Consider the following 27,982-nt stretch of genomic DNA (forward strand, 5'->3'; position numbering starts at 1 on the left):
TGCTACAGATACTGACAGGAACCCCGCATCAAAAACCCAGCCCCTTCCCCTCAGCTTCCCGCGCAATGATGCTCAGGGCCAAGTGGGTACCAAAGAAGTGTGCTATATTAACATGAGGGTTGATGACAATGCACTGCAGTAGTAAGCACATCAGATACATAGAGTATTCTCTCTAGTCAGAACATAGATACAAAATAAGTTATCCTTGCTTTGTTTTCCATCCCAGGAGCAGCATAGCATATGAAGTGAGTAGACAAGTGACTGTGGAGCAAGCCCGGGGTGGGGAGGATTGCAGAGAGGGCTTAGGGCACTGAGTGTAGTGGGAATCCACAGAGTCCCTGGGGACACACCTCTCAAGTCACCCTTTTGGGAGTCAGCACGTGGTCCCACCTGATACAGGAGCAGTGGCTGTGTTGCAGCTGGAGAGATGCAGGTGGCTGGGGTGGGAAGCCAGGCAGGGACAGATCCGAACAGCCTTCAGCAGGCTGCCTACACTCCTGTTGGTGCTGCTGGCCCTGTGTTGTGGCAGGAACATGGGGAGCACAGCCAGAAGGCACGGTATTCTTGGGAGGTGACAGATGGCCAGACTGATGGCCCACCAAACGCTGGCAAGGCCTTCTGCCTCCACCCTTGCCAGCCTGCTATGTGAGAGGCTGTGAAGGGGTCCTGCGGGTTGAATCTGTGCTCCTGGCTTTATCAGGGAGTAACAATGCTGGGATCCCATACATATCGCAGTGTGTGTGTATGTGAGTGAGGGGAGTCTGAATTCTAAGGCCCTGGCTATGCATGTCCTCTGCAGCCCACGACCTCTGGGAAGTGGGAAGGTCAGCTGGGCTCTTCTGAGTCACAGAGGGAGCAGGTGAGAATGCACAGCGAGCTGGGGCATCAGTGAAGACCATACAGAGTAATGCACACAGCTGGAGCATTACTGGGGGGTCAAGGGCAAGCATCTCACAGCTCAGCTCCAGGCCATGGAGCTGGTTCTAAACAAAATGCTGCAGCACAGCTCCCTCGCTCTTTCCTACCACCATCATCTCTCCTCTTCTGGGATTCTTTGAAGTTCAAAGTCAGGTTGGCTGAGGAGGAGAATATTCTCTTGGAAAAGAGTAGGATGGAACCCGGTGTCCTGGAAGAGACAACCTTTCTTCCCACCACCCATGCTTCCTCTCCCAGCTGTAAACCATTCTCTGACCTCATACCTCCTAGCCCCTGAGAACATTTCTTAATAGGAAATCAAAGAGGGAAAAATAAAAGCACAGAAGAAAAGCAAATTGCTTATTAAATGAAATCTTCTCCATCTGCCCAGAACCAAAGTGTGTAGGCACCAGAGGGAGTGGAGTGTGTGGGGATGGGTGGGCCAGCTCTGTGGCAAGTGATTTACACTGGGTCTCAAAGAAGATGTAGGGACATAGGGACCAGGAGTGCAACTTCCTTCTAGAACTCCAGGAACCTGGAGCTCTGTGCAAACAAAGGTCAGCCTGGAGGTGTGGGGCAGCCACAGAGGCAATCCCAGGACTGGCCTACCCCTGTGTGTGTGTGTGTGCGTGTGTGTGCAGTCATCACTCTCATCCCACTCTAATGCCCCACCTGACAAGTACTTCCCACCCTACCTCATCCCATCAGTCAGTGACTTTCCTCTTGGAAGGGGGCAGGAGGTGGGCGGGCAGCTCATTGGGCAGCTCGTGGCCCTCCAGCTTGACCTTGATGAGGTGGTTGGCCAGGGCAAACTCCTCATCATCCAGCATGCCGTCCTTGTCGATGTCGGCTAGCTTCCAGATTTTGCCCAGCACACTGTTGGGCAGCTTGGAGCGCACCATCTCCTTCTTGGCATTCGCGCCCGTGATCTTGCCGTCCACTGGGGACAGCGTGAAGAAAATCTCATCATACATGGGCTTGTCCCTGGCCACCACCCACTCGGCGTCATCGATGCCCTCCCCGGCTCCTTCCCCATAGCCATGCCCGAAGGGGCCTTGCAGGGTGCCCTCAAACGCTCCGCCTTTCACCATCTGGACGGGCCGCTGGGTCTCCTCCTGGCGCACCAGCACCATGAGCTGAGCAATGTCGTGCGCCAGCATGTCATCCACCACTTCCAGCAGCTTGCTCTTCAGTGGCTGGAATTTACTAAAATCCTGGGCCTGGAGCTGGTCCTGGCAAGAGGGAGAGAAGAGAGAGAGGAGGTGAGGCAGCCTACAACAAGGGAAGGAAGGAGGCAACCACATGTATGAAACACACCTTCTGCTAATGGCAGAGTATTCCCAGCCCAGCAACTCTGAGTTCGTTACCTCGTGGGGTCATGCAAGAAAGGAGAGAGGTGAGGAGACAGGTGCAGCAGGCCAAGGTTGCAGCCTGTCGGTAGACAGTGGTAGGGGTGGGACACTCTTCATGGATGTGGGTTTGGTCTCACATAATTCTGAGAGTAAATCTCCCTGTTTCTCTAGACATAGGTTGGGCTATGGAATGGACTCTGCTTCTTTCTTGGGTATTCGAGATCACATATGGCCGTTGATCCAAGTGGGGACAGTGTGACTTGTGTGTGCTGGGCTGTGGGGGGTCTGAGCCATGGGGTCTCTGCTTTAGGGAAGCTTCAGGCTTTAGTTGTATCTCTGGGGCTACCATCCCAGGGCCCTCTGAAAGTAAGAAAGTCACACTCCAGCCCCAGCAAGGGACAGAAAGTGAACCAAACCCTACTAGCAGCCAAGGCCATTCGCACAATCCATGGGTGTTCAGGAGGATGCTGGCTGGAATGACCTAGGGAAAGTTTTCCAAATGCCAGCTTCTCCCCCAAGCAGGCAAGGCAGACTCTCAAAGGCTCCCTCCTCACCTTAAGGGACCACCTACCCACATGGTCACAGAAAGACCCTCCACTCTGCACAGCCTCATGATGTGGAAGCGTCCTGGGTCTGTATGGGTGACAAGCCCAGCACTTTCTACTCCTGCCCTGGCTCTGGCCACAGCAACTCCAGGACACTGGGAAGAGGCCAGTACACAGGGAGGAGCACACTGGGTTCACCGCCGAAAACTCTAGAAACACAGCCATGTGTCAAGAGCAGGAGTGAGCCTGGGAACTTCCCATCCATGTGCGAGGGTGAGGCTGAGCAAAGGAGGCAGAGGGGACTAAACCGGGTTGGGGACGATAAGCAGTCGATGTGGGTGGGGACTGCTCCCAGGTAGGACTCCTAATGTTTTCCATCACCCACATACCCCCTTCACAAGACAGCCATGGACACTGTTGATTTAGTAGAATCTACAGAGCAGACAGAACAGGATGCCACAGAAGCAAACAAATGAGAAAGTACAAATAATTTGCATTGCACAATGACTCTTCATATTTAAAAAAACGGATGAAGCTGGCATTATAATGAGATGAGCTGCCACTGTGATGCTGGCATCTCATTTGGGCACCGGTTTGAGTCTTGGCTGTTCTACTTCTGCTGATGTGCTTGGGAAAGCAGCAGCAGAGGATGGCCTGTGTGCTTGGATCCCTGCACCTATGGGGGAGACCTGGAAAAAGCTCCTAGGCTCAGCCTTACCCAGCGCTGGCTATGGCAGCCATTTGGGGAATGAATGAGTGGATAAAAATCTCTGTCTTTCCCTTTCTTGGTCTCTTTGTAACTCTGCCTTTCAAATAATTTTTTAAAAGTGTGTGCACCCTTGCAGGTGCCATCTTCCCAAATATTTGTCTACTGGCCATTAAACTCTGAACTGAAGGACAAAGTGCAGCAATCCAAGCCAGCAGCTTTGCTATCTGTGCCTGGTCACAGCAGGTAGTTGTAGGAATAAATGGCCTTCAAACACATGTCTACTTAGGATGTGTGGGGCTTCGCTTTTCTATTTCACCAGATGGGAAACGAAAAATGCCTATTAGGGCCTATGCTGATGTTTTGAAAATCTTAGTAATGAGTGTAGAACCCAAGGCCCAACCTAAAACAGGAAGGGCAGAATCTATTATGCATTCTTCTGTAGCTTTTGGTTTTCTAATATTCTGATTAAAAGATATTTCCAAATTTTCCAGAGAGTGAGACAGATCTTCCATCTGCTGGATCACTCTCCACACGCCCACACAGTTGGTCTCGCTCAGACCTACGCCAGGACCCAGAGCTCAGTCCAGCTCTCCCACGTGGGGTGCCAGGGACCCAAGTCCTTGAGCCATCTCCTACTACTTCCTGGGGTGCCCATTAGTAGAAAGCTGGAATAAGAGGTGGAATTTAAACCAGGCACTCTGATACAAGATGCAGGTTTCCCAAGCATATCTCAACCCCTAGACCAGATGTCTGCCCCTTAAACTACATTTTTATCCTGAGATGATGCTAGAATCACAGAAGCTGCAAAAATTATATACAGGACCATCTGGTGTTCCCACTGGTAACCTCACAGCTGATGACAGCTACAGTGTCTGAAGGACCCAGTGTGGGTGTGGCACTGAGCAACTTGGACCAACCAGAGCTCACACCACTTGCACAGGACACCCTTGGCAGCCTGTTTATGGAAGAGGCAACAGATGCTCAGCCAGCTCCCTGTCCCTGCAGTGTGGTGGCTTCTTCCTGGATTATGGAGACAGCTCCTGGCAGTTCTACTTGCAGCCTGTGTGGATGCCACTCTCAGAACCCAGCCTGCTCAGCTGTCAAAGTGGACCAAGATGCCTGCTCTGAGGATCTAGGCCCGATAAAGGAGCCTGCAATATGGTCCAAAATTGGCTATCTCCCTGCTTCTCCATGGCATGGGTCCCAAGGAGACCCTGTCAGGACTGGAGGGCCTCAGTCAGGGAACAGTTCTGCTGTACAGGAGCCATTAGGGCTGCCAGGCTTGCAGTGACTGGAGATGATCACAAGCCAGAGGGGTCAGCCCCCAGACATTAGCATGGCACCTTGTACTCCCTGGGGTCATTGCACTCTGAGTGTCACCCCAGGCATAACACCCCATGGGCAACAAGTGACAGCAGGGAAGATAGCTCAAGGGCCACCACTCTGACCTTGGATCCCAGGCTGAGTCTTCCCCCTGGTCTCTAAAGAGGCTGGCAGAGTATGACACTGTCTCTTTTCCTAGAGTCCCCCATGTTCCTCACCTGCATCCGCTTCAGGTTGGGGAAGTCCCCAGGTGAGATCTGGTGCTCTCGTTCGATGCGCCCATAGATCTCAGCTAGGTTGTTCACCAGCTCCTTCTTCTTGTTGTCCTTCCCAAACACTGAGGGCATCTCCTTCTTCAGGGAGCTGATGATGTAGGCGTGCACCTGGCAACAGGACCACACAGAGATCCTCCCTTAAGGATCATGCCCACCCCTACCCTCCTCCTGCACCTCCCTCTGAAGTCCTTTCCCTCTCCAGCCTCTTGCTCTAAGCTGCTGCCAGTACTGGGCTGGGCAAGGGAAGGTCAAGGTGGGGGGTGGTATGGGAGGTGTCAGTGCAGGTGTCACTGAACACCCTAACAGTGGCCAACAATTGCTGATCACTTCTTAAGGTGCCAGACGCTGCAACAGGGACATTAGTGTGGTTGATTCCATTTGTTCCCCCCTCACCCTCTCATTATACAGATGTCTCCACACTTCCTGGTCCTCTAGGTGCCAGTGCTGGCCTGGCTGACACTCGTGATGCCTATCACTAAGGCAGGCAAGAGCTCAGCCCCCAGAGGCAGCAAGCCTGGACTCAAGCAGACGATTCCTCAAACTCTCAGCTATGTCTGCAAGGCCATCGCCCTGGGAGGGCAGGGCGGAGGCCTCACCTTGGCCAGTCTGGCTCTCTTGATGAGGTCGTTGAGCTTGCGCAGGGCAGCATTTCGTGGCAGACTCTGGATGTCCTTGAACAGGTCCTGCTCCTCAGCCTCAAAGAGCTTTCGGTTGTCAGGGATGAGCAGCGGGTGGGACCAGAAGGAGCCGATGTAGACTCGGATCACTTCGGGCGTGTTCACGATCTTGCCCAGGGACCACATGAGGGCCCCGTAGACGCGCATCAGCTGCTGCGTCTCGATCTGGTCAGCCTTGTTGAGCACCACCCGCATCTTGTCCTCATGGTTCTTGAGGGCCTTGATGACCTCCGAGAACTCATCTGAGATGTCCAGCTTGTGGGCGTCGAAGAGCAGAATGATGCGGTCTACCCGCTCAGCGAACCACTCGAGGACAGCTGCGAAGTCATAGCCTGCCAGCAGAGGGACGGTCAGCAGAATGGAGCCTGTGGGGCACCTGCTAGGTAGTGGCTTGGTGGGGGCGGGGCATCAAGGGGCAGTACAAATAATGCAGATGGGGGAGTCAGATCTGAGTTCCGATCCTGGCTCCTCCACACTCCAACATCTCAGCCTGGCACAAGTTACTCAGAGTCTCTTGGAATTTTTCCACCTCAAACATGGGCATTGGAATGGTAATGGATAAAATGGGAGCTCACCAAGTGTTAGACATTCTCAACACATCTAACCCCTGAGCTATGCACCCAGCAGCCAGGGTGCTGCCCCAGCTGTGAAAGTCACTTCAAACATCTAATTTGAGCAAAATGGCCAGCATTGCTTTCTAAGACCCCTAGAAGCAACCAAAAGGTAAACTGGAAGATACTGGTGATGCTGGGCCTGGAAGAAATCAGCAATTCTTGTTAGGATACATGACTTATTCCCATGTGCACTCCTGGGGTATTTTTTCATCTGCAACTGCCTGGAATTCCCAACTCTCAAAACCACAAGGGCTTTCTTCCTTAAGATGTGACTAGATGTCTCACTGTGCCACCTGGGTTATAGGGAGCTGCTTCAGGTCAGGGTGATATCAGGCACTCCAGAGCACCTACTGGGCTCACTCCCCCATCATGTGGACCATGGGAGGTGGGAGAAGGAGGCTGAATTAGGAGTTTATATAATCAGAGTTGGAAGGAGCCTTATTTCTCTGTCTCAGCCCCCTCTTGCATAGAATAGGGTGACCATAGGTAAGGGAGTGAGGCTTAGAGGGGTCAAGTGGCTGTCCCATGGGCATTAAACCCTGGTACTAAGGCCCCTTCCCTGGATGCTGATGGGATCACCAGCACAAGTATTCAAAGGGGACACACACCCTGGGCACCCAACACCCACTACAATGTTTGTGCAGGAAATCAAGACACTAGGCAGACACAAGCAGTTCCTGCCAGGGACCAGCAGGCAAACTACTCAATGCCAAGTGATAAACTTGGCCTTGGGAAGCTGTGACAGCCTGGGTCATCAGTCTTCAACCTCAGGTTAACCATCATCCATTTTCAACATGTTACAATCCACTTATCTGGAGCCTTCCCACCCCTAAGTTTCTGACTGGGTAGGGCTGGGTTGGGCATTTCACACTGCTGGGCCACCCTAGGAGTTACTGTTTCTTTATCATCATCACCATCATCTTTGCCTACACACATACTTGTAGAGCACTCACCAGGTGGCCAGCACTACCCAAGTGACCCCCTTCTGTAGTCCTCAGGATGACCCTTCAAGGCAAACACTCAACTTAGCCCCTTGTTTCCAAAGAGTCACCAACATCCCAGCAGGGGGCATGTGGCTCCAGGCCAGCACTCTTAACCCACGACCCCCACCGAGACCTGCAGGCTGCGGTTTCAGACCAAGGTTCAGATGCAGCGGGGTTGCAGGTAGATGGGACCTGAGAGCCAGGATTTAGATATGCTCCCCACCCACATGGCCCCCTGGAGCATCCAGGGGTGTATGAAAGCATTATGGCTCACCCCCTTTATAAAGAGCTGCTAAGAGATAGCAGGTGACCAGAGGAGCACAGAGTGAGCCCATATCAGTGTGGACTCAGCTATAAACGGGCTGTGTGTCCCCAGGCAGGCAGGGGACCCTCTTGGTTCCTTGGTCAAACCATGATATTGAGCTGGGCAGTCTGTGAGCTTCATTTCTCAGCTTACAATTCTCTGTTGCTTAGATAAGGCAAGGCAGCAGGAAGCGCAGCAGGATGGACTGAAACTAGGATGCTGTCTCCACTACCATGTCCCGGGCTTGCCTAGATGAAGTCTAAGCCTGCCTGGTCCAGGCAGGTGGCTTCCCAGAAACCTTTCTGTGACTTCCTCCTCCTCTTGCAAATGTTGCGTGCTCTGGCCAGATGCTGTTAAATGACAGACACAGCCAGGCCCAATGCCTTTGCCCCAGGAGAGGCTGTGAGGACTGAGGGCATCGATTGGGTGATGCTTTCCGGGGATCCTGGGCAGCACAGCCTCCTTGTCTGCAGCTGGCCCAGAGTGGATGGGGCCTTCATGCCAGTGCTTTGGTACTTCTGTGATGTGGACCTGCATACACAGGGTTAGCTGCCCCATTTCTTTCCTGGACAAGCCTAAAGCTCAGTTGTCTCAGCTTCTAAAATGGGGACGATCATGACTATAGGAAAGGTCCATGGTGGCACTATGACAACAAATGGGGTGGCAGCAGCAGGGCTGTCCCTAGTCTGCAGACTCTGTTTCATTTACAGGTGCCCTGCATGCGCAGGTCAAGCCACATCCCCCTCTCTGATCGCAGGAACAGGAGCCCAGGAGCCTGTTCCCCCAGCTCAGGTTGTGAGAACACGGACTGGGGGCTGAGTGGAGAGGCTGCCCTTCCTGGAATTCCTTTAGACAAATCTGCAGGCTCTGAGATCTGGGGGCAGGCGCCAGGCTGGGGACTGTGCAGCCTTCAGGGGCCTGTGGTCAGCTCCCCCGCCCCTCACCAATGACTGCCTCAGCTTCAAGCTCCAGGGGACTGGAACAAAAAGCATTGCTAAGTAGTGCCTGGCAGAGGGAATCGATGAGCCAAATGCAATCAGCAAGGCCACTCCTTCATCACACGCCAGCCTCCTACACAGGGGCCTGGCTCTACACTGGCAGTGGCATGAGCACGTAGGATCTTGGGAGCTCTGTACCGGCTGGGATGCAGACAGGGCCGGCACCTCTGACAGGGCAGGGAGAGGACAGAGGCCAAGGCGTTTGGCAAGCTCACACAACCACGGGGTGTCAACTCAAACCTAGGACCCAGACCCTGGCCTCCTGCTTTCCTCTGAGTCAAACTGAACATGAGTGTGTTTCCCAGGCCTGAGCCCTCCACCCAAGCACGCCCCTCAGTGTACTCCAAAGTCCCAAATCTCTCCAAAAAACATGATTTAAGGGTGTTTTAGCAAGACAGATGAAAGGTATCGATTTCCAAAATGATACGCACTAATTCCCAAATTCCCTAGGAAAAGATGCCACATTAAGGACCCCTTGGAAGTAAGTCAAGAGTGACCTGAGCAGACAGGTCCCTTTTAAGGGTGCCATGCCTCAGCTGCTGGGTCCAGGCATGAGTGCCCACATGGGCTTGAATGGACAGTTGCAGACCCAGCTCTAATGCGGGTGCCATGGAAAAGACAGACAAGGGATGTGAGGCTGAGCACATCAGCATGGATTCTCCAAGGTCTGAACCCCTAAGCACTCCCAGGGGAAGCCTGTGGATGAGATTTGCTCTCCCTGCTGCCCCTAGCCAGCAAAAGTCTTGGGTGGCTGGTGATGATGCCCTGTCAGGAGCTCAGGGCACCAGCTGTGCAGCAACTGTGGGGCTTGGGCGGGACTCTGAGCTGCTCTGGTCCAGCAGAGTGTACCTGTCGGGGTGGGGTCTGAGGGCAGCAGCCCCTAGCCATGCACCTGTGCAGGGAGCACAGAGTCCAAGGGTGGCTTTTCTAGGCTGGGGAGGAGGGGGTAGATTTCGGGCTGAGAAGCGGCAGGAAATGTGGTTCCCAGTGCAAGGCCACACGGCTTTCCGGAGCCCACCCGCTGCTGCCACATCCTTGCTCCTTTCCAGTAAGAAGGCTGGCTCTGCACATCCTGCTGCTTCCAGGAACTGCCTCCTTCCTGCCTCTCCTGCCCACCCTGAGGAGACAAGCTGGTCTGACACAGCTCACGCTTGGCTTCCCAGGTGCTCCTGGCTTCATACCACAGACTCCCCCAAGCCTGAGGCCCGGGTAGAGAAGCCACACACCGAGAAGGGGCCACATGTCTCTGGGCTCTGGCCTTGGGAGCAGCTCACCTTCCTGGGGGGTAGGGGTAGTCCAGGGTAGCTATGGGGGCCCCTGTGCTATCATGGCACCAAATACCTCCTTTTCCTGGTGAGTCAACCCCAGGCCGGGCCAGGCTGGGCAGGAGGCTCAATGAGCAGAAAGGGGTTGCATTTCACGCTTGTTTATAGGCGTATGGCCAGAAGTCCGCACACAGAGCGTGGTCTGCAGACCTAACCATGGTCCTGTGCTGGCTAGAGGCAGTGGGGAAGGGAGCATGAAACTGCCTCTGTAGCCCAAACTGGGCAGCTAAGAGCCCAGGCTAGAACTTGGGACAAAATGAGCTCAGGTCGCTGTACATGTGTGCATATACAGGTGCAGGTGGGGAAGTAGCTGCAATTGAGATGATGAAGCGATCTGTTCAGTGGGCAGCTTGCCTGGTTGAGTGTTCCTGGTAACGAGGGTGTTTGTAGGCCCCTGACTCCTGGTCTCTCAGGGTGCTGAGGCCAGCACTGCCCCAGGCTGGCAATGCAGTGCAGCTGGCCTGGTCCCCAGCTTGCTTGCATCACCGGCTGCTTTTGCTAGCAGCAGCATTTATGGGTAGTCTGGACTCAGAAGGGCAGACCACAAAGTGACCACTGGGCTCATAAAGGCTGAGAACACAGGCGCTGTCACTTCTCCCAGGGATGGGTGGTAGCTGGTGCTTGGTCAGTGTGGGTAGAAGGGGACGGGAAGTGCAGGCAAGCATGCCACCCATCCAGGTTGTGCAGGCAAGTCACAGAGGGTTCAACAACCAAGGCAGGAGAGAGAGCAGAGGCAGGGGAAAACAGACTGGCAGGACAGTTAAGGAAGGCAGGAATCACCGAAATCAGGGCTGTAACATAAGGGGTGTACTACCCCTGAGCTAGGCTCCCTGGATGCCTGCATGGGACACATTGTGATACCCAGTGGACAGTTTCCCAAATGCCCCCCAACTCAGCTGCTTTCTTCCCTGCCTTCACACCCTGGCAACAGAGGCGACAGGACAGGGGGTGGAGCATGAGAGACAAGGTGAGGCTTTCTCTCACAGATTCTCTGCCTTCCCCTCTCTCCACCTGCTCTGGAGCAGAGACTCCAGGCTGAAGGTCCCTTAAGGACAGGACATGGGGGTACAGGGAAGCTTGGCCTTTGAGCCTGCAGCCAGGGCAGACTTTGTCCATTCATGCATAGCACAGGGCACCCCAAAGAGCCCCATATGGGCCTGTCACCCCCTGTCCTGCTGCTGTCTACAGGAGCACCCAACTGAAGGCCCAACCCCCCATGATGCCACAGCCTCAGGCAGCACAGCCTCAGGCAGCACAGCCCCAGATTTGCTGCAGCGCAACAGCACAGGGTTGAGGCTCACTCTGCCGGGCAGAAGTCCCAGCCTTTCCTGGAGACCTATCTCCCAGTGCCTGACTGTCTTGGTTCTAGTCCCAACTCCTAGCACCAACGCCGTGAAGGGTCTGGCTTTATCTGATTTTTTTTCCCCAAAGATCCAACATGTGGCACAGACAGGATGGGGGCAGGGAGCTACCGTGCATAGCTTTAAAAGCATCAACCTGGTACTTCAGCACTGGAGAAAACGGAACGGTGATGATGATGGTGATGATGCCTTGTTATTCCTCATGCATACCAGATGCTGACTACATGCCAGCCACTGGCATCTTGGCCCACAGTCTTTCACTGAATCTTCAAAAACTCCTGTAAGATGAGTAATGCTCTTTTCCCATCTTAAATATGCGACCCAAGTGAAGACAGACACCTGCTCAGAGGTGGCCAGTCTGGCCCTAGATTCTGTCCTTGTAAGAACACTAGTGTGTGTGTGTGTGTGTGTGTGTGTGCGTGCGCGCGCAGTGAGCAGGGCTTATGAGGTTTCCACATGTGCTGTCCTTTCCCCCTCAGGATCTGAGCATGGGGTTGCCCTCTACATGCACCCCCTTCTCCATGCCAGCTAGGGTTCTCTGTGGGCAGCATAGAGTGGCCCAGCCTCAGCTGGAGCCATGAGTTGGGACCATGACAGGTTCCCCTTGGAGAGTGAACATCACAGGCTCAGCAATGTTTCCATTCTCCAGATGAGAGGATTGAGGCCAGACGTTGAGCTGTGCGGTTCCTGCGTTCATCCACTGGCCCCTGCCCTAAAGCACCTACACAGCACACCTGGCGGGGTGGGGCAGCTTGAGGGACAGCAAGGCCCCTGAGGCTTCTCCTGAGGCCCAGAGGAGTGACGACACAGGAACCTCCTGGGAAGTCCAGAGCCATTGCCTATGCGCCCGGCTTACCTCGGCTGATCCTCTGCTTCTCCCCAGACAGGATTCCCGGCGTGTCGATGACGCTGATGCTCTCCAGCACGGGGTTGGGCAGCTGGGCACACACAAACCTGCACAGGCCAGAGGAACCCTGCCATGAGCCCTCGTGAGCCGAGCATCAACAGCCAAGTGACTGTGCATCCTGCACAATGGGGTGACTGAAGCCCTACTGTATATGGACAGTATGTGGTTGCCAGGGGGCTGAGGGTCACCTTTGGGTGAAGCCCAGGAAGCAGTGGTTACTGGAGATTTTCAGAACCTCAGTCCCTGCCATCAAAGAGCCCAGCTTGGTGGAAGACAGGAATCAGTTCCACAGACAAGGGAGCAGTGAACCTGCACCCACAGAGGACATCAGTGAAAGTTCTGGAAGACAAATGGCTTCTGTGGAGAACTTTTTGGAGGATGTGGTATCAGAGATGACCTTGCAGGAACGGCTCTTCAGGCGTCTAGTGGCTATGTGAACACCAAACAGCATTCCCACCATGAACGGTCTGCCTTGTTCAGGTCTCTGATGGGGGCTGTAACATGGGATTGTCGCAGCAACAGCATGACAGTGAAAAGCTGGAAATCTAAGGTTCTGGTTGCAGTGAAGCGGGCAGCAGATGGAAGGGGCCTCCCCACTCTCCGCACCCCTGCAGTCTTCCCAGCAGATGTGCCTGGTTGACCCCATCCCATCCACCCACATGGTGAGTGCTCCTGGAGAGAACTGTAAACCCTTCACCGTGAGTGGGCACATTCTTCCATTCTCCCTGCCTCACAGGCCTCACCAGTGCCCTGCCATGCCTGCCCTCAGCTATCACGGGTTCCCTCCTTGCCCACAGCTCCATGCACTGGAGTCTGCCTACTACTTCTCCCACCCTCATACCGGTCGCCACCCCCCGAGGTTCCCATAGCCACTGCAATGGGGCCTAGCATCAGTTGGAAGAAAACCTGAACTCTGCACCACAGCAGGGGCCAGGGAGTGAGTGGGCTGCCAGCGCTCTGCAGGGCCATGTTTCTGGGTCTCCGCAGGCTGATGCTGCAGGAGCAGGTGCAGGCTCTTGGCCGAGCCCACCTCCTCAGGCTCCATGTTTGCTCCCTCAATCACAGGCCTGGCCAGTGACTCCAGACCCCGTGACGGCAATACATGCTCTGTGTCTGCCATCCTCGTCTCAAAGCCTACCCCCATATTTCTATTCTAAGTTGTTTTTGGTCAAAACAAATGTATGAGGTAAGCAATGTAAAGTGTAGGAAGGCATAAAGTGAAAGACAAAGGCCCACTCCCCCTCCTTTCCCCACCACCCCAGCTCTACACCTTGCATTCAACCAGTGTAAGCAGTTCAGGCTGCCACACCATACATAGCTTTTCCCTTTCTCCCTAGGCTTTGTCTTACACACCTGCAGGAAGAGATGCAGAAGACTGGCAGTTTGCATCTTCATTCTTTTATGGACAAAGGTGATAAGGAGGTGATGGCCCCCAGGCCCCTCCTCCTGGTATCCAAACATCTAACAGCAGTATTAGCATGACTTACAGGCTTTAAGGCCTGGCATGGGGCTCCTGGGAACACACTAGCCTGTGATGGTAATGTCACATCTCTTCCCATATACTGTCATCAACAGAGGCATGACAGTCCAAAGTAGGGTTAACCACTAACCCCATGTTCCTTTCTGCCAACCATGCCAATGACCTCTGTGTGCCCCTGGCTTTTCCTTCCTCTCTCTGCTCACTTCTACCGTCAGCAGGAAGCTATGCCTCACCTGATCCCATCACTCATTGCAACTCAATGTGTCCAAATTCACATCCCTCAGCCCCTACCCCCATGTCACCTCCTCTGCTGGTCCTTCTAACTCATCCTTCTTAGCCAGGCTTGCCCCCCAGATTGGAAGGGAGTGCCCCTGTCATTGAGAGGAGGGCAGAGTCAAGTTCATTGTTTAGAAGAGTTGTCCGGGCAAGGAATTGTCCTTTTGGGCAAGGAGCCTCAACTTTCACAGCTGGAAAATGGCACTGGTGGATGTCTGCTTTCCTCACCAAGTAAAGGAACTGGAGAAAAAAACTGCATTGCCATGCTCTGACATGCTCCTTGTTTGTTCCCACATGCCAGGCGCCAAGGGTTTTGTTATCTCCCCGTGCCTCCCTCTGCCCCAGGAGAGAGGGTCTACCACCATCTACTCTGTGACAGAAAAGGTCAGATAGAAAGATCTTTGGTAACCTGGTCACAATCGGTGGACTGGCAGCAGCTGAACTTAAGCCGAAGCCATAATCTTCATCCATTTTTTTAAACAATTATTTATCTGTAAGCAGAGAGGGACACAGAGCTCCCATCTGCTGGTTCATTTCCTGAATACGTGCAATCACCAGGCCTGGACCAAAGCCAGGAGCCAGGGAGTCAATCTAGGTCTCCCAGGCAGAGCCATCAGTGCTGCTTGCCAGGGTTTGCATTGGCAGGAAGTTGCTGGGGCCAGGAGACGGGGTACACAATCTAGGTGCTGTTTTAGGAGACAGTGGCAACTTAATCAGCATCTAAAGCAACTCCCCCATCCCCCCAGCTTCTTCATCTATACTCCAAATATCTCCAATCTGAAAAAAAAAAAAACTAGCTTTAAGAGTACTAGGTGTGATGTGCATTTAAAATTGGATATATAAGAAAAACAAGTGCAATAAGGAGTGGCCTGCCTTTTAGGAGGTCAACTACTGACATGGTGGCCCAGTTAGCTTGCCAGGCATTCCCACACGCTGCTCAGGCCCTCCTGAGCTCGCTGTCTGATGGCCTGAACTTGTCCCAGGGAGGGAGGCATCCTGTCTAAAGACTCAGTAGGTGCAGTAGCAGTCAACACTTGAACACAAGGGTTCTTTGCACCAAATACATCCAGGAACAGGGAAGTACTTCCCTGGATTCTCTGCAGCTGGCTACAGATCCCACCTATCACATGGGTGCATGCACGGAGCTCTGTATAGCGAAACCTTCCATGGCTATCTCGGGAGGAGGCGGAGACTAGGGTACCATGGTTGAAGTCCCTGATGATCCTGTGCTGCTTTTTCATTAGGAGGATCATCCCAGAGATTGAAGCACCCTCATCTCCTGGTGACAATGGACACAGCCAGCAGCAGACAGTCAAGACGCTCCAGGTACGGAAAAGATCCTGCCCCCTCCCCCACAGCCCTTCACTGCCTAGACTCCTCAGGAGGCAGTACTTGCTGTGTGCTCACCTGTTCAAGAAGGCGTTGCCAAAGGCGTTGAGCTTCCTGAAGGGTTTCTTGGGATCCACCACGAGGGCATTTCCAGGAATTATTCCCTCCACGTCTCCCTGCATTACCGCAATGAAGGAATCGGTGGTAGGCTCGGGTCCGATTCTCATGCCTGGGAAGTCCTGTTCCAGCAGGTACCTGGTGGAAGTGAACACAGTCCTCAGGGATGCTGTTCATGAACCAGGCGTGCGTAGAATGGGAGTTCCAGGAGGGGTAGAGACACAGAACTTGGCTGGGGAGGTGGAACTTCAGCTCTGCCTCAAATACCCAAGCATTAGGGCAGGGGGGCAGAGGACTTCCTAACTGGAGGTACTGCCCAAGTACCTTCAGGAAAGCATGGTGGGAACTAGGCCACCCACAGGCTGCTGGCTTTGCATGGGTTTGCTTGTTTTTGTGGCATGACCTACCTGGGCAGGAGAGCCAAGATCTGATACCCTCCCTTGCTTGCTGCGGTGCAGGCCTCAGGTGGTCCTCCTCCCTTCTGAGGGCTTCTTAGGACCCTGGTCAAGCTGGTTTCTAAGGAACCTTCTATTCTAGTAACCCAAGCTCTTTGGCCCACCACACACAGGATCCATTTGTGGATGGTGTCTGGGTTGTGGTGGCTCACACCCACATTGCTCCTGCCCCTCAGTTATGGGCACTCAAGCTGGGCAGACCTACCGCTCCCTTGAGTGTCTGGCTGTGGCTGAGGTGGGAGGAACTTCCTCTTTCTCTTTCTTGACCTGGGTGTGAGGTGTGAGCCCAAGGTCACCTGCCTCTGGAAGTCAAGTGCAAAGGCACTGGAGAGTCAGCATGAGGAAGGAATGGTCTCTATGGATTCCAGAGCCCCCTGGGAGCACAGGACAGCTTTGTGCCCAAATAGCAAGAAGTCAGATGCAAGGAGTGAGCCCAGAACCACCTTGTGGTTGTGACAGGCCAGAGCAGAGTCCCGGCGACATGGTTCAAGACACTGACGTCCAGGAGTTAAGGGCTGCTGCTATTCTGGTGAACCTTGGTGGTGGCGTGAGGGCCTCAGGTCCAGGCTCTGGTCCACTCCATCAGGTGGGGCTCTGACAGTTACGAGTACAAGAAGCTCTCCAGAGTGCCTCAAGTGTGCAGCCAGGGCTAACAACTGCTCCTGACCAACCCTTCTGCTTCCCTGAGAACACCCACGACATTCAGTGTACTGCCACACTCCATTGTTCTTGACATTTTGTTGACTATCTCGTCTAGGGCTCTGCAGGAAATTCCAGAGGCAACTGAAGGACAGGGAAGGAGGATGCACTGTCTCAGAGTTACACTGCCCCAGCAGAGCTGGAATACAAACCCACCTTAGTGTGACAGCAAGCCCTATACCCTCACCCACTGGCTCCCGCCCTGAGGAAATCATTCCCAAAGGAGCTGGTCAAGGTCCCTTGGGCAGTCAAAGCAGAGCTGCTACAAACCCAGGCAGGGCCTCAGCTCCATCAGTAGGATCAAAACTTGGGGTCACAGTTCAGCCTCAGAGCCCAGGGTGTGGCGTGCAAGGGCTGTTACGATCAAGTGGCCAGCTTCAGGACTCAAGCCTGAGCTCTACTACCTTTGCATGCTGGGTCAGGGTCAGGGCCAGGGCCAGGGCCAGGGCCAGGGAGGTGTCCTCCCACCTGCTGCCAGGTTCATGGACATGTCCACTGGTGCCTTCGAGAAACATTATGAGCTGCTGCCAGATTCTGTAACCACAGGGGTATTTAAGCTGGGTCGCAACAGGCTCCCTCCCCAGGGAACAGGTGGAAGATCTGTGGCAAGTTAGGCCAAAGCTGATAATCTGCTCAGTATACGGAGTGCAGTGGCCCAGGAGGCTTTCTGGCTGCCTTGGAAGACTGTATCTTTCCAGGATGCCAGCCCAGAGACTGGGGTGGGAAGGCAGGATTTTCTCTGGTCACAGGATTGTTGGGAAGCTGGCACTGAGGGCGATAGAGAAGACACTGCAACCGCAGCACAGTTGGATTGTACAAGTGCCTGCTCCTTTAGGGCGTCATGGAAAGATGGGAACCTCAGCACCCCGAGTTTCTCCACCCATGAGGGATATGTCCCTCAGAAGGCACGCACCTCTGGCTCTCAGTCCCTGCCAACTAGAACAGGGATGACACTGCAGATGTAAGGCACATCTGTGAGGAGCCAGGCCCTGTTCTAACCCTTGCAGGGAGTCTCTGACATCCCCTTCACATCTCCTCCACTGTTAGTCCTATAAACCCTCCCCATAGGTTGTGCTGAGGTCTCTGTAAACACAGACCCAGCACCTGGCACCAAACCCTCACCTCATTGTAAGGAGCAGGAGGAAGCATGAGAACTGGCTCCAAGGGGCGCATCAGCCCTTGGATGGGAGAACCTGTGCTCCTAACCTCCTAATGCTCAGTCCCCCATTTTGCCTTAGGTCCCGCCTAGGCCAGTAAATGCAACCATGTCTGGGTACAGACCACCCAGCATTGGACCATGGGGAGGTGGGATAAGAAAAGCCAAGAAGGAGCACACATCAGCAGGAGACTGACTGGGGACAAGCTGAGACTTTACTTACCCCCTCCATCCAGGAATAGCCCCTTTCCATAGATTACAGCCATGGGATTCACAGCTCAGCATCCGGGTTGGGGCTTGCAAAATCTGCAGCCCTGAGGTGACTAAAGGTCAACCCAGGCATGCGGGCTCTGATAGGACCATTGTGGCACTCACAGAGTAGAAGGCCACATTCCGCATGACAAGCAGGCGTGTGCTGTGGTGACAGGAGCACTGGAAGGAGGAGTTCCAGGCAGAGCCCAGCACATGTGCATGGTGGGAGGGGTCATCCAAGGCTCTGCACAAAGCTGGGATGGATAAGGGTGGACAGAACCCCTCTGAGGCTTCAAGAAAGCTCAGAATGAATAGGGCCAAACAACACTGATGTGAGTGGCTCACATCCTGTCCCCGAGGGAGGTATGGTGTACCAGGCAGATGGACAAAGGGTGGTGCTGCTGACCTGACAGAGCAGCTTCCAGAGTTGGGGGAGGGGTAATAAAGCCCTAGGTTAGGCTTGCTGTCCTCCTTGCTACCAGGACCCCAAGTTCGCCAGCCATAGAACAACATGCAGGAAGCAGGTTCAGCCAAGCAGAGAGGCAAGGCTGGGGGCACCCTCAGGGACACTTGGGTATGGCATGAAGCACCAGGTGCCCAAGTCACAGGTACCACTATGCCCCAAAGAGAAATTTATTAAGGAATCTCACACATGGCTTCTCTGTGGGATGGTGTAAGCATCCCCGCAGCAGGGTGAGAAAGAGAGGTAGGGTCCAGGTGGGAAGAGCTGGCATCCCCCAGGGGGAAGGAGGGCCAGGACCCAGGACCTGGGACCCTACTCTTTTCTCCTGCTGTGTGCAAACTCAAGTACAGGCTGCCCATGTTCAGGGCCAACTTAGGATCTGAAACAGTCCCAGAGCTGAAACAGTTTGGGTACACCCCTCCCTTGCCATCCACCACAAATCTTGCAAATACAAATGTCCCAACAGGTGCATAGAGGCCCAAGGCAGTTCTGACTTAAGCGTTCTTGTGAGCACCACTTTGTTTTTCATGTTTGCTGAAGGATTTCATCACATTTCTCTCAGTTTTCTGGGCCCAGCTTGGCTGGCAGTCAAAGCAAGTGGACTGCTTCCCTGGTGACCTTAGTATTCAAGGTGAAGTGTGGCACTAAGTGTCTGAAGCCAGTCTGTCCCTGAGAACCCATCCCTGCAATAGTGAGGCCAGGACCATAGGCTGCCACTGTGACCATGCCCAGGAGAAGGGAATAGAGGGGCTGGGGCTCACAAACACTGCGGATGCAGGCATGCAGCTGGGGCAGGGGCTGGGGCAGGTGGTTCAGCAAAGTGGGCAAGTCAACCAACAGCCTTGGTCACCTGGCTTCTGAAATGGGAACAGGAACTAGTGCCAAATAACCTCAGCTTGAGTGAAAGTCTGCAATTACACGAGTTTCAGAAAAGCAAGAGCTGCACTAGACATTGGCCCATTTGGGCAGAGACAGTAATTAGAGAGAATGAACAGCCTGGCATTGTCTGTATGCAATCAGCATATTCCTGCCTCATTCCCAAATCCAGTTCAAACACCTCCTTCATGAAGGTTCTGTGACTCATTCCTACCTTGTCCCCCAGCTGGCTTGTGCTACCTCACTTCCCTGTAAGCCTTATAGCTCTGAATCTGCACACCTTTTAGATGCTCTAAAAGACTTGGCACTTTCTACAGGAATTCAGCTAATACATCCATATTGCAGCTAAGTTCATTCCTAAGCCAGAGAGTTCCAGCTTTAAAACCAAGATCAGGAAACAAATTCTTGCCCTGTCAGCGCCATGCAGGACTTTGGAGAAACCATAGAGCATCCACAGACACAGAGGGGAGTAGAAGATGGAAAACTCTGGAATGTCAAGTTGAATATAAAGCAGAGTCCACCAGGCAATCTCATCTGACAGGAGAGTCAAGTGCCCAGGCGGCCCACCTCCTGCTGGCCTCCCCTGACCCGACTGCGTGCACCCTGCAGGAGTCCAGCCTGCCCAGACACTATGCTGCTCTGCTCACAGAGGCTGGCCTCATGTATATCCTCCAGCCCTAGGAGGCATGGAGATGTGCCATGCCCCTCCCTGACATAGCAACTACAGTAGAGCCGGAGGAAGGCTTCCTCCCACCTGCTGAGGCTGAGGCGCCAAATCCAAGCAGGGCAGTGGAACATATAACCACTGTAACTCTCGTAATCCTGTCATCCCAATGGTAGCCCTGGAAGGCAGTGACTACTATCCACATGATGCAAATAAGGAAACTGAGGCATAACAGAGCTGGGAGGCCCAACCTCAGGTCACCTTCCTAACCCAGGACTCCTGACTCGGCAGTGGTGGAGCCTGGGTTTTGCTGACTTAGTCCAGGTGCCCTGGCCTCTGTCCCACTGTCATTGGTCTTGGATGGAGGCCATTTTCCTTCCAGTTCCTTCCAGTGAAACCTGATAACCTCTAGGCACTGACTTTTTAAGGCAGATCCTAAGCTGGACCTGAGGTAGGCAGACATGGTTTCTCTGGCCTTGGGGCATCTGTCTCCCTCTATGAACCCATTCCCATGCAGAAACCACAGAGCAGAGCCCTAGAACCAGGGCACCCACTGCTCTCAGAGGCAGGGAGAAGAAGGCGGATGCAGGCAGCATGGCTTGTAGGATGGTCTCCTTGTGGGTTCTCAAACCCTCTGGCTTTCTAGGGCAGCGAGGCTACCGTGCCTGCAGCAGGAAGGTCTGGGCAGGTAGGTCCAAGGGATGACGAAGGACAAGGAGCTAAAAGCAAATGACAAGTCACCTTTGGGTGAGGTTAGGACACAAACAAAGAGCTCCAACAGCATGGGAGGCTAGGAGGGCCAGTGGAATGGTTATCACAGCCCAGCACTTTCAGCCCCTGCAGCCTACGGAGAGCTGGGGCCTAAGAGCCAGGCACCTACCTAGCCACACCTAATCCCCATGACCTGTGCCCTGGCTCAGCATGGCCCAAGCATAGCTCCCCTTATTGGGGCCTTGGAGCAGCCAACCCCAAAGGTTCCCCTGCAGAGGAAAGGAGCTTCAGAGTGGGCCAGAAGGAGGGAGCGGAGGCTGCGTGCCAGTGCGAAAAACGGCGAGGTGAGAGAAAGGATACAGGCAGGAACAGGCAGCCGGGGCCGGAGGGACAGTGTGCTACTGTCGGGCAGAGAGGCACTCTGTGTGGCAGGGAGCAGCCGGGCCCATTTACTGTTTATTTGATTACTCAGGGTTGCCGGGCTGGGAGCCAGGGAAGTTATTTCAGACAGAGATCACAGCACATTAATTAGTTGTTAGAAGAATGTGTTTTTGTGTGTGTGTTTCCTGAGACAAGAAACGGTCCCCGTGGCAAGCACATCAAGCTGCCAGTGGATGGGTGCTCTGTGGGCACAGCGCCAAGGGCTGGGGACCGCAAGGCAAGGCTGTGTGGATGGAGACTCGGGCCCTGGGGCAGAGGAGCTGAGCATCAGCAGAGGACAGAGGCAGGGAAGGGGAGAGGGGGAGGAGCCAGGAGCTGGGGAAGGCATGCCTCATCCACTCTGGGAAGCTACATTTTGCACCCTCTTTGGAAAGCAACTGTGAAATAAGACTCTTGGTGGAAAAGTTGGGAAAGCAAAAATTTCAGAACAGAAGCGAGGCAGTAGAACCTTTTGCCCGACAGTTCTACTTCTGGGAAGTGCTGAGGAAACAGTCCGCGTGTGGATGGAACTGCCTGGTGATTTGACCTTGGCCAGAAAAGCACTGATGACGCCAAACATTTTAAAAGAAAGTGGCTGGTTCAATGAACAATTTTACATACACACACACGAAGAATTTTACATACACACATACACAAAACTTAGGGGAGACTGCAAAGATCAACCTGATTAGGGGCAAAACGTTTTGAAATTTATGTATTTTTTTTCACAATATTCATTATACATGACCTTTTCAAAATCCCCTTGTAGAAGACACAGTGAATTATTACATAGCTGTTAAAGCTTGAAGCATTTTTCCTGGAAGCATTTAGAAAAAAAAAAAAAGAAAGAAAAAAAGAAAATCCAGCATCTAAAATTATATAAATGGCAGGATCTTCTCTGGGTTATAACATAGCTAAAATTACTGGGAAGATAAATATATAATATTTAAGATGTTTTCCCACTGAGTCATAGCATTCTGGACCTTTTTCTTTCTCGAATTTATTCTTCTCCACAATTTCCAACTTTAAAAAATACTTTTTTTTTTGCAATTGCAAACAAGTATGTTGTTTGGTCTTGGAGGAGGTCCCTGGGGTACAACCCCTCATAAGTGTGTTGGCTGGATGTCTCTCGGGGGAAGAGATCTGGATGCGTGAGTTAAATCCAGTAAGTGACCAGAGCACACAGGGAGAACTTCTGTATGTGGAGGATAAGCAAGCAGAGGGCTCTGCCTGGGCTGGCCTTCCTGGCTCCCTCAGATAAGGAATAATCTGTGGCCATTTGACTCTGCCCCTTTCCAGGACCCAGGAACAGCCAGCAGGAACCCAGACAAAGACAGGGTTCAGAAGGCCTCTGCTACTTGCACACTTGCCTGTCCTGTCTTTCCCTTCAGTTTTGAAGCACGTCTGTTGGGAACCTGCTCTGGGTCAGGTCCTGGAGGCTTCCTTGTTGAGGGCCCGTGCCCTGGGCTGCAGGCGCATGCAACAGTGAGCTGAAACACTCCCAAGAGGGGAGGCTGAGCGATGCCAGGAGCCATCTGCAAACGGTGTGTGCATCCTGCCAGGCACAAACCAAGCCAGGTGGTGGGCGGTGGGGGGGGGGAAGAGATGGCAAAGGAAACATCACCCAGAATCTAGGGGGCTCTGATGGGCCTTGGGCAGCGATGGCGTTTAAGGAAACAAGGGTATGGATTAGATCAGAAGTTCTCGCCCTCAGGAGCGCAATATACGGAAACAGGGATGGATGGCATTTTCCTAAAGATAGGTCTGTAGCTTCCTTCAGATTTTCCAAGGAGGTGCTGACATTTAAAAAGGAGCCATGGACTGCAGTATTCTCCAAGGGTTCTTGCCAATCAAACAACAGAAAAGAGACAGAGGCCAATAAGCCTGTCACCCCCATCCTGGTCCCAAACTTCTTCAGCAATTAGCTGGCCTCTCAAAGCTGCCAAGTGAATTGCTGTCTGGCTCGCAGGAACAAACTGGCCTGGTTTTCTGGCCAGGCATGTCATGTTAGCACAGTGCACACCCAGCTCCCAGAGGCTGTGCTACACACTTCACCTTGGACAGCATTAGTTCTCCAAAAAACCAGTTTCCACACTCAACTTTCCCGTTTTCCTTCCCCAAAGCATGGGGCTCTGCAGGTTACAGGGACTCCTATAGTGCCTGGAGGGGTCAAGGGGATCCCTGCTTTCAAACACTCCATGGGAGACCAGAGCGCCCTGGCTGTAGGCGGGCGGCCACTGAGTGAACCCTGTTCCCACGTTGTAGGTGCCTACCTGTGGGGGAATGGTGGTCAGTGGCCTGGCCTTGAAGCCCATATGGATTGAGGACCTGAACAAAGCCTGCCCTGTAAGCAAAGGAAGGAAGACAAGGACTTTGGTGTCTGCATGATGGACATGCTGACTTTTCGTGGCTCTGTCCAGCTCAGCCATCTGTAATTCAAGGGCCTGGGTGACTCATCCTCAAAGGGACAGGCCTCTGGCCAAGCATCCTCTCCTGTGCATCTGGGACTAGCATCCCAGGCCTGCCATGCACCCGCTATATGGCTTTATTCAATTATTTAATGTACCATACCTCAGTTATCTCCCCTGCAAAGTCAAGGCCTGGATGAGACAACAATATCCCTGTGTTTCTCTAGTCTTTCACATCTTTATTAAGCCATTTAGTCCGCACAAGAGAGGAGGTATTCAGTTTCCAGACCCTGCTTTTGCCCGGGTATGCATAGGGGCTCAGCATCAGAGAAGGAAAAGATAAAAGGACAGCAGGCCCTGTCTGCCAGGCACCCAGGTGAGCTCCAGGTCACCTCTGTGCCCAGGCCTACTCCTACCTGCAACCGCCGGCCTTTCACTCACACCCTCCACCACAAGTGGTAGGCCTCTGAGAGGGAGCTGGCCCGCCCAGGTCATCCCTCACGGAGACAGCGTAAAGTGCCTCAACTGGAGGGAGCAGCAGCAGGTCCGTCCCTTCTGCCTCTGAGGCCCAACCTCATCATCCGTAAAATGGACAGAACGGGGATGGCTCTGAACTTAACCACCACCTGGGGACGAGGGCAGACGAGGAGGGGGCCCAGCAAGGAAACCACAGGGGGATAAGCCTTCCTTGCCACACACAAGGACTGCCCACCGGGCCCCAGCATCAGTGGCCGCTCACCTGATGAAGGTGGTCTTCCCGGTGGAGTACTGGCCAACCAGCAGAACCATGGGCTTGTTGTCAAAATCGGCATCCTCCAGGGCGGGCGAATGGAACTCGTGGAAACGGTAATGCTCTTCCAAGGGCAGCAGCTTGCTCTTGTAGAGTTTCTTCAGCCCCTCGCCCACAGTCTGGAAGACCTCGGGGTCCTTCCTCCGGCGATCATCACTCCCCAGCCAGCTGAACATCGCTACGGCCGCGCGCCCCGCCGCCCAGGCGCAGGCTCTCGGGGGGAAGGGAAGGGGCAGCTCACGAGGAAGGCGCGGGGCTCAGCCGCACCATGGCCGGCGCGCCGCTCGCTCTCTGCTTCATCCAGCAGCGGCGCAGGCCGGCTCGCAGGCTCTTTCGCGGGGCTGGAGCCGGAGCGTGGCGGTCTTGGAAATAAACGCAAGGAAACCTCCAGAGGCCGGAGTTCTGCGTCGCCACGCGCGCACAAGCACGGCTGACTTAAGGGATGCTCGGACAGCTCCTCAGCGGCAACCCACGGCCCCCCTGGCGCCGTTTAAATGCCAGCCGTGCAGGAAGCCGGCGAGTAAAGGAAGTTCCCGAGTCCTGGCAAGGCCTGGCTGGCCGTGCGGTCCTGGTGAGGAGAAGCCGAGTAGGGCGCCGCCATGTCTGAGGGCAGCGCTCTGGGAGCCGGGCCGACGGCGTCCCCAAGGGAACGCGCCAGCCATCAGGGCACCCCCCCCGCCTCCCCCCCCTCGCGCCCCAGGGGCCTGGCTTTGCGAACAGCGCCCTCTTCAGGGACGGCTGTGAAGACAGAATTGACCGCTTGCCTGAGAAGCTGAGGTGCATTCCCTGGGAACACAGGTAGTCTAGTATTTGGCAATATTTTTCATGGGGGGTGGAAAAAGAGGTCCAATATTAGGTTAAGTAAAGCAACTCCAGTTGTCTCACCAGTGGAGCTTTTTGCCAGGCTGAGTTCCCATCCGTTTACTCTTTGATCTGTACCTTCTTACCAATGAGACGCAACAGGCCCCGCGGCGCGAGTTCTGAGTCCTTTAGCACAGGGAAAGGTTCAGTAGCCATGACAGTGGCTACCAAGTGGAGTACCACATACACTCGTGTCCTGCAGAAGCCATCAAAGCGAGAGGCTTTGGGAGACCAGGGGAGCATGGCCGCCCCCAGACCTGGACTGCTGGCTGGGTGTTTGGTCATGAATGGACAGAGGAGACATTCCACCAGAGCAGTGACTGGTGCTTTGTGAAGCTCTAGCAACACGGAGGCATCTGGGTGTTTGCACCGCTGGGGTGTGCTCTCTGAAGGCTGTAAAGGAATGACAGAGACTAGGCAGGAGGAGCTGAGAGTGCCAAGGCAATGTTTTTCCTAGTCATTATTACACTAACAAAATGCTGCCAGTTGCAGGGGCTGGGGCTATGTTCTCTGCAAGCGCTCTCCTCTAACCTCTGCAAGGTTTCCTCTAACCTTCAAAGCTGCTGGGATTTGAATAAGATATGGCTCCTGATCTCATTCGGGAGGTCAAATCTCAAAGACATAGATTGGCACGATGAAGAACATGGAAACGTGACCCAATTTTGGTGTTGTGGAGGTAGGGCCTAGTGGAAAGTTCTTAGGTCAATTAGGGTATGCTGTGGCGAAGGCATTCTCCCAAAAGGGTTGGTTGTAAAGGTCGAGCTGATGATAATTGCTCTGATTCCTGGTTCACCATGTGATCATTCCTTGGCCACCTTCATCAGTAAGGTCCAGCTGGTCTAGGACTCCCAAATCTGGGAGCCAAGAGAAACCCTCTTCCTTTGCAGGTGGCTAGGTGGGGTATTTAGGTGTCATCATGTAAAGCTGATAAAAGCAGCCAGCCTTAGAGGCCACTGGTATCATCTCCAGCATTGAACCAAGGAAAGAGGGTGGGAATATTGGCCAGGTATAGGCAAATGGAGGTATATTGTCTTGGCGGGGGGGGGGGGGGTGGGGGTGGGTGGGTGTTATCTGACTGATCTGCTCTGTGTTAGCATCATTGTAAACAGTGTGCTCCCATCCAGAGAGCGAGCCCAGGACAGCCAGAATGGCAGGGTGAAGTTGGGATGCCCCATTATGGAAATGTTGCAAAATTTTAGTCATTCTATTGTGCTAATAAATGTGCTGTCTGAATATCTGATTTACCTTGTGTCTATTGACACTACTACTCTGGTCTAAACCCTAAATATGTGGAAATATACCTTTTAAAAAAAAAGAATCAGGTAATAGTACACATTTATATATAGCAATAAGTTATAAAAGAAAATGTAAATATCTCTCTATATAGATATATATGTATCTCACAAAATACCAAATAACTTAGGAATGGATCTAACAAGACATACAAGGTCCTCTTATGGAAACTGATAAAAATTTGATTGAAATATGTGGAAGAAATGTGACATATTTCATCAGGAAAGATTGCCTGTCACAAGGGTGTGGATTCCTGACAGCATATGAGAGGGCTTCAAAGAGTTCATGGAAATGTGGAAATATCAGGCATATGTTCCATGAAGCCCTCTCATCATTGATCAAATAACTGATGGAGCTCGTCTAAATCAAAATCCAAAGTGTTTTTCACAGAAATTAACATGGCACTTCTAAAATATATATGGAAAAGTGGTGTAAGAACTACTAAGTTTCCCCAGAAGACAGAAGACAAGGAGAAAGAAGAAAGGGAGAATAAGAGGAAGACAAAGGAGAAGGAGGCAGCTGTGTGAACAACAGGACAGCTATGTCAAAGGAGCGTGCACTGGTGGACACTATGATAAAGTCACACCCGTGAAGATAGTGTAGTTTGGCACAGAGGTAGACTGATGAAACAATGACACTGTAAAATCGCCTGCAAATATTGGCTCTGGGTATACATAGAAGTTACAATAGAGATCACACATTACAGATGGTAGAGTCAGGAAGAATTCCTTGAATAAGACACCAAAAGCACAAAATATGAATTAAAAAGCTTAGCAATAGTAAAAATAAGAACTTTTGTTTGACTAAAGATACAAAAGACAGAAGATATTTACATTACACTAAGCCAACAAAAGCACATTCTGCATACGTAATTAGTGCCTGTCTGTCAATAAGAGCCTGCAAAAGAAAAAAAAATACCGGTGAAAGTTATAAAAATTTCTCTTGCACAAGAAGCTATGCAAATATGCTAAAATCAGTCCTAAGTAAAGATGTCGAAACTCATTGGACATCAAGATCACAAAACAGAAACCTTGAGGATACCACATAGAACAGCAGGGTGGGGACCATGTGGTCCAGGAAATCCTTTAGTCTGGCCCTACCAAGGCAACCTCAGGTGGGATTCGGAATTCAGTGAGTCTATGGGAGGCTAAATTTTGAGCTTATAACTTTCTGTGGTTTGCAGATGATGTCATACATATCAAATGACCCTTGGCAGAAAAAAAAAAGTCTCCCCACCATTACCGTAGAGTCAAGGGAGTCCTTGAAGACTCCTGGTGGGTGTGTAGATTGGCATTGCCACTTGGGAAGCAGTTTGGCATTGCATAGTGAAGCTGAAAATATGCAGATTCTACTCCTTATGTCATACAAGTCCACCCCAAAGCCTTATCAAAAGAAACCCTTGTCCTCATGTGTAGGGAGATAAGTATGTTAGTGACAGCATCAT

General features: G+C 52.9%; 1 protein-coding gene across 1 annotated transcript; it reads right to left on the reverse strand.

Moving 5' to 3' along the window:
• Window positions 1-87: 87 nt before the first annotated feature.
• On the reverse strand, window positions 88-25,003 carry EHD3 (EH domain containing 3). Its single transcript, XM_004582713.4, has 6 exons — window positions 24,334-25,003; window positions 15,452-15,628; window positions 12,238-12,335; window positions 5,716-6,128; window positions 5,063-5,227; window positions 88-2,147 (listed from the first exon to the last, which is right to left on the reverse strand). Exons 1-6 carry the CDS (start codon window positions 24,558-24,560, stop codon window positions 1,620-1,622), a joined length of 1,608 nt encoding a protein of 535 aa, XP_004582770.2. The 5' UTR covers window positions 24,561-25,003; the 3' UTR covers window positions 88-1,619.
• Between the last annotated feature and the right edge of the window lie 2,979 nt (window positions 25,004-27,982).

Source organism: Ochotona princeps, chromosome 8 (genome assembly GCF_030435755.1).
Source record: "Ochotona princeps isolate mOchPri1 chromosome 8, mOchPri1.hap1, whole genome shotgun sequence".
Taxonomy (NCBI): domain Eukaryota; kingdom Metazoa; phylum Chordata; class Mammalia; order Lagomorpha; family Ochotonidae; genus Ochotona; species Ochotona princeps.

Excerpts from the sequence above, each read along its gene's own strand:
- EHD3 (XM_004582713.4), bottom strand. The coding sequence starts at position 24,560 with ATGTTCAGCTGGCTGGGGAGTGATGATCGCCGGAGGAAGGACCCCGAG. Across the intron at positions 12,336-15,451 it reads GGCAACGCCTTCTTGAACAG|GTTTGTGTGTGCCCAGCTGC; the intron begins GTGAGCACACAG and ends TGGCCTGTGCAG. Across the intron at positions 5,228-5,715 it reads AGAGAGCCAGACTGGCCAAG|GTGCACGCCTACATCATCAG; the intron begins GTGAGGCCTCCG and ends TCCTGTTGCCAG.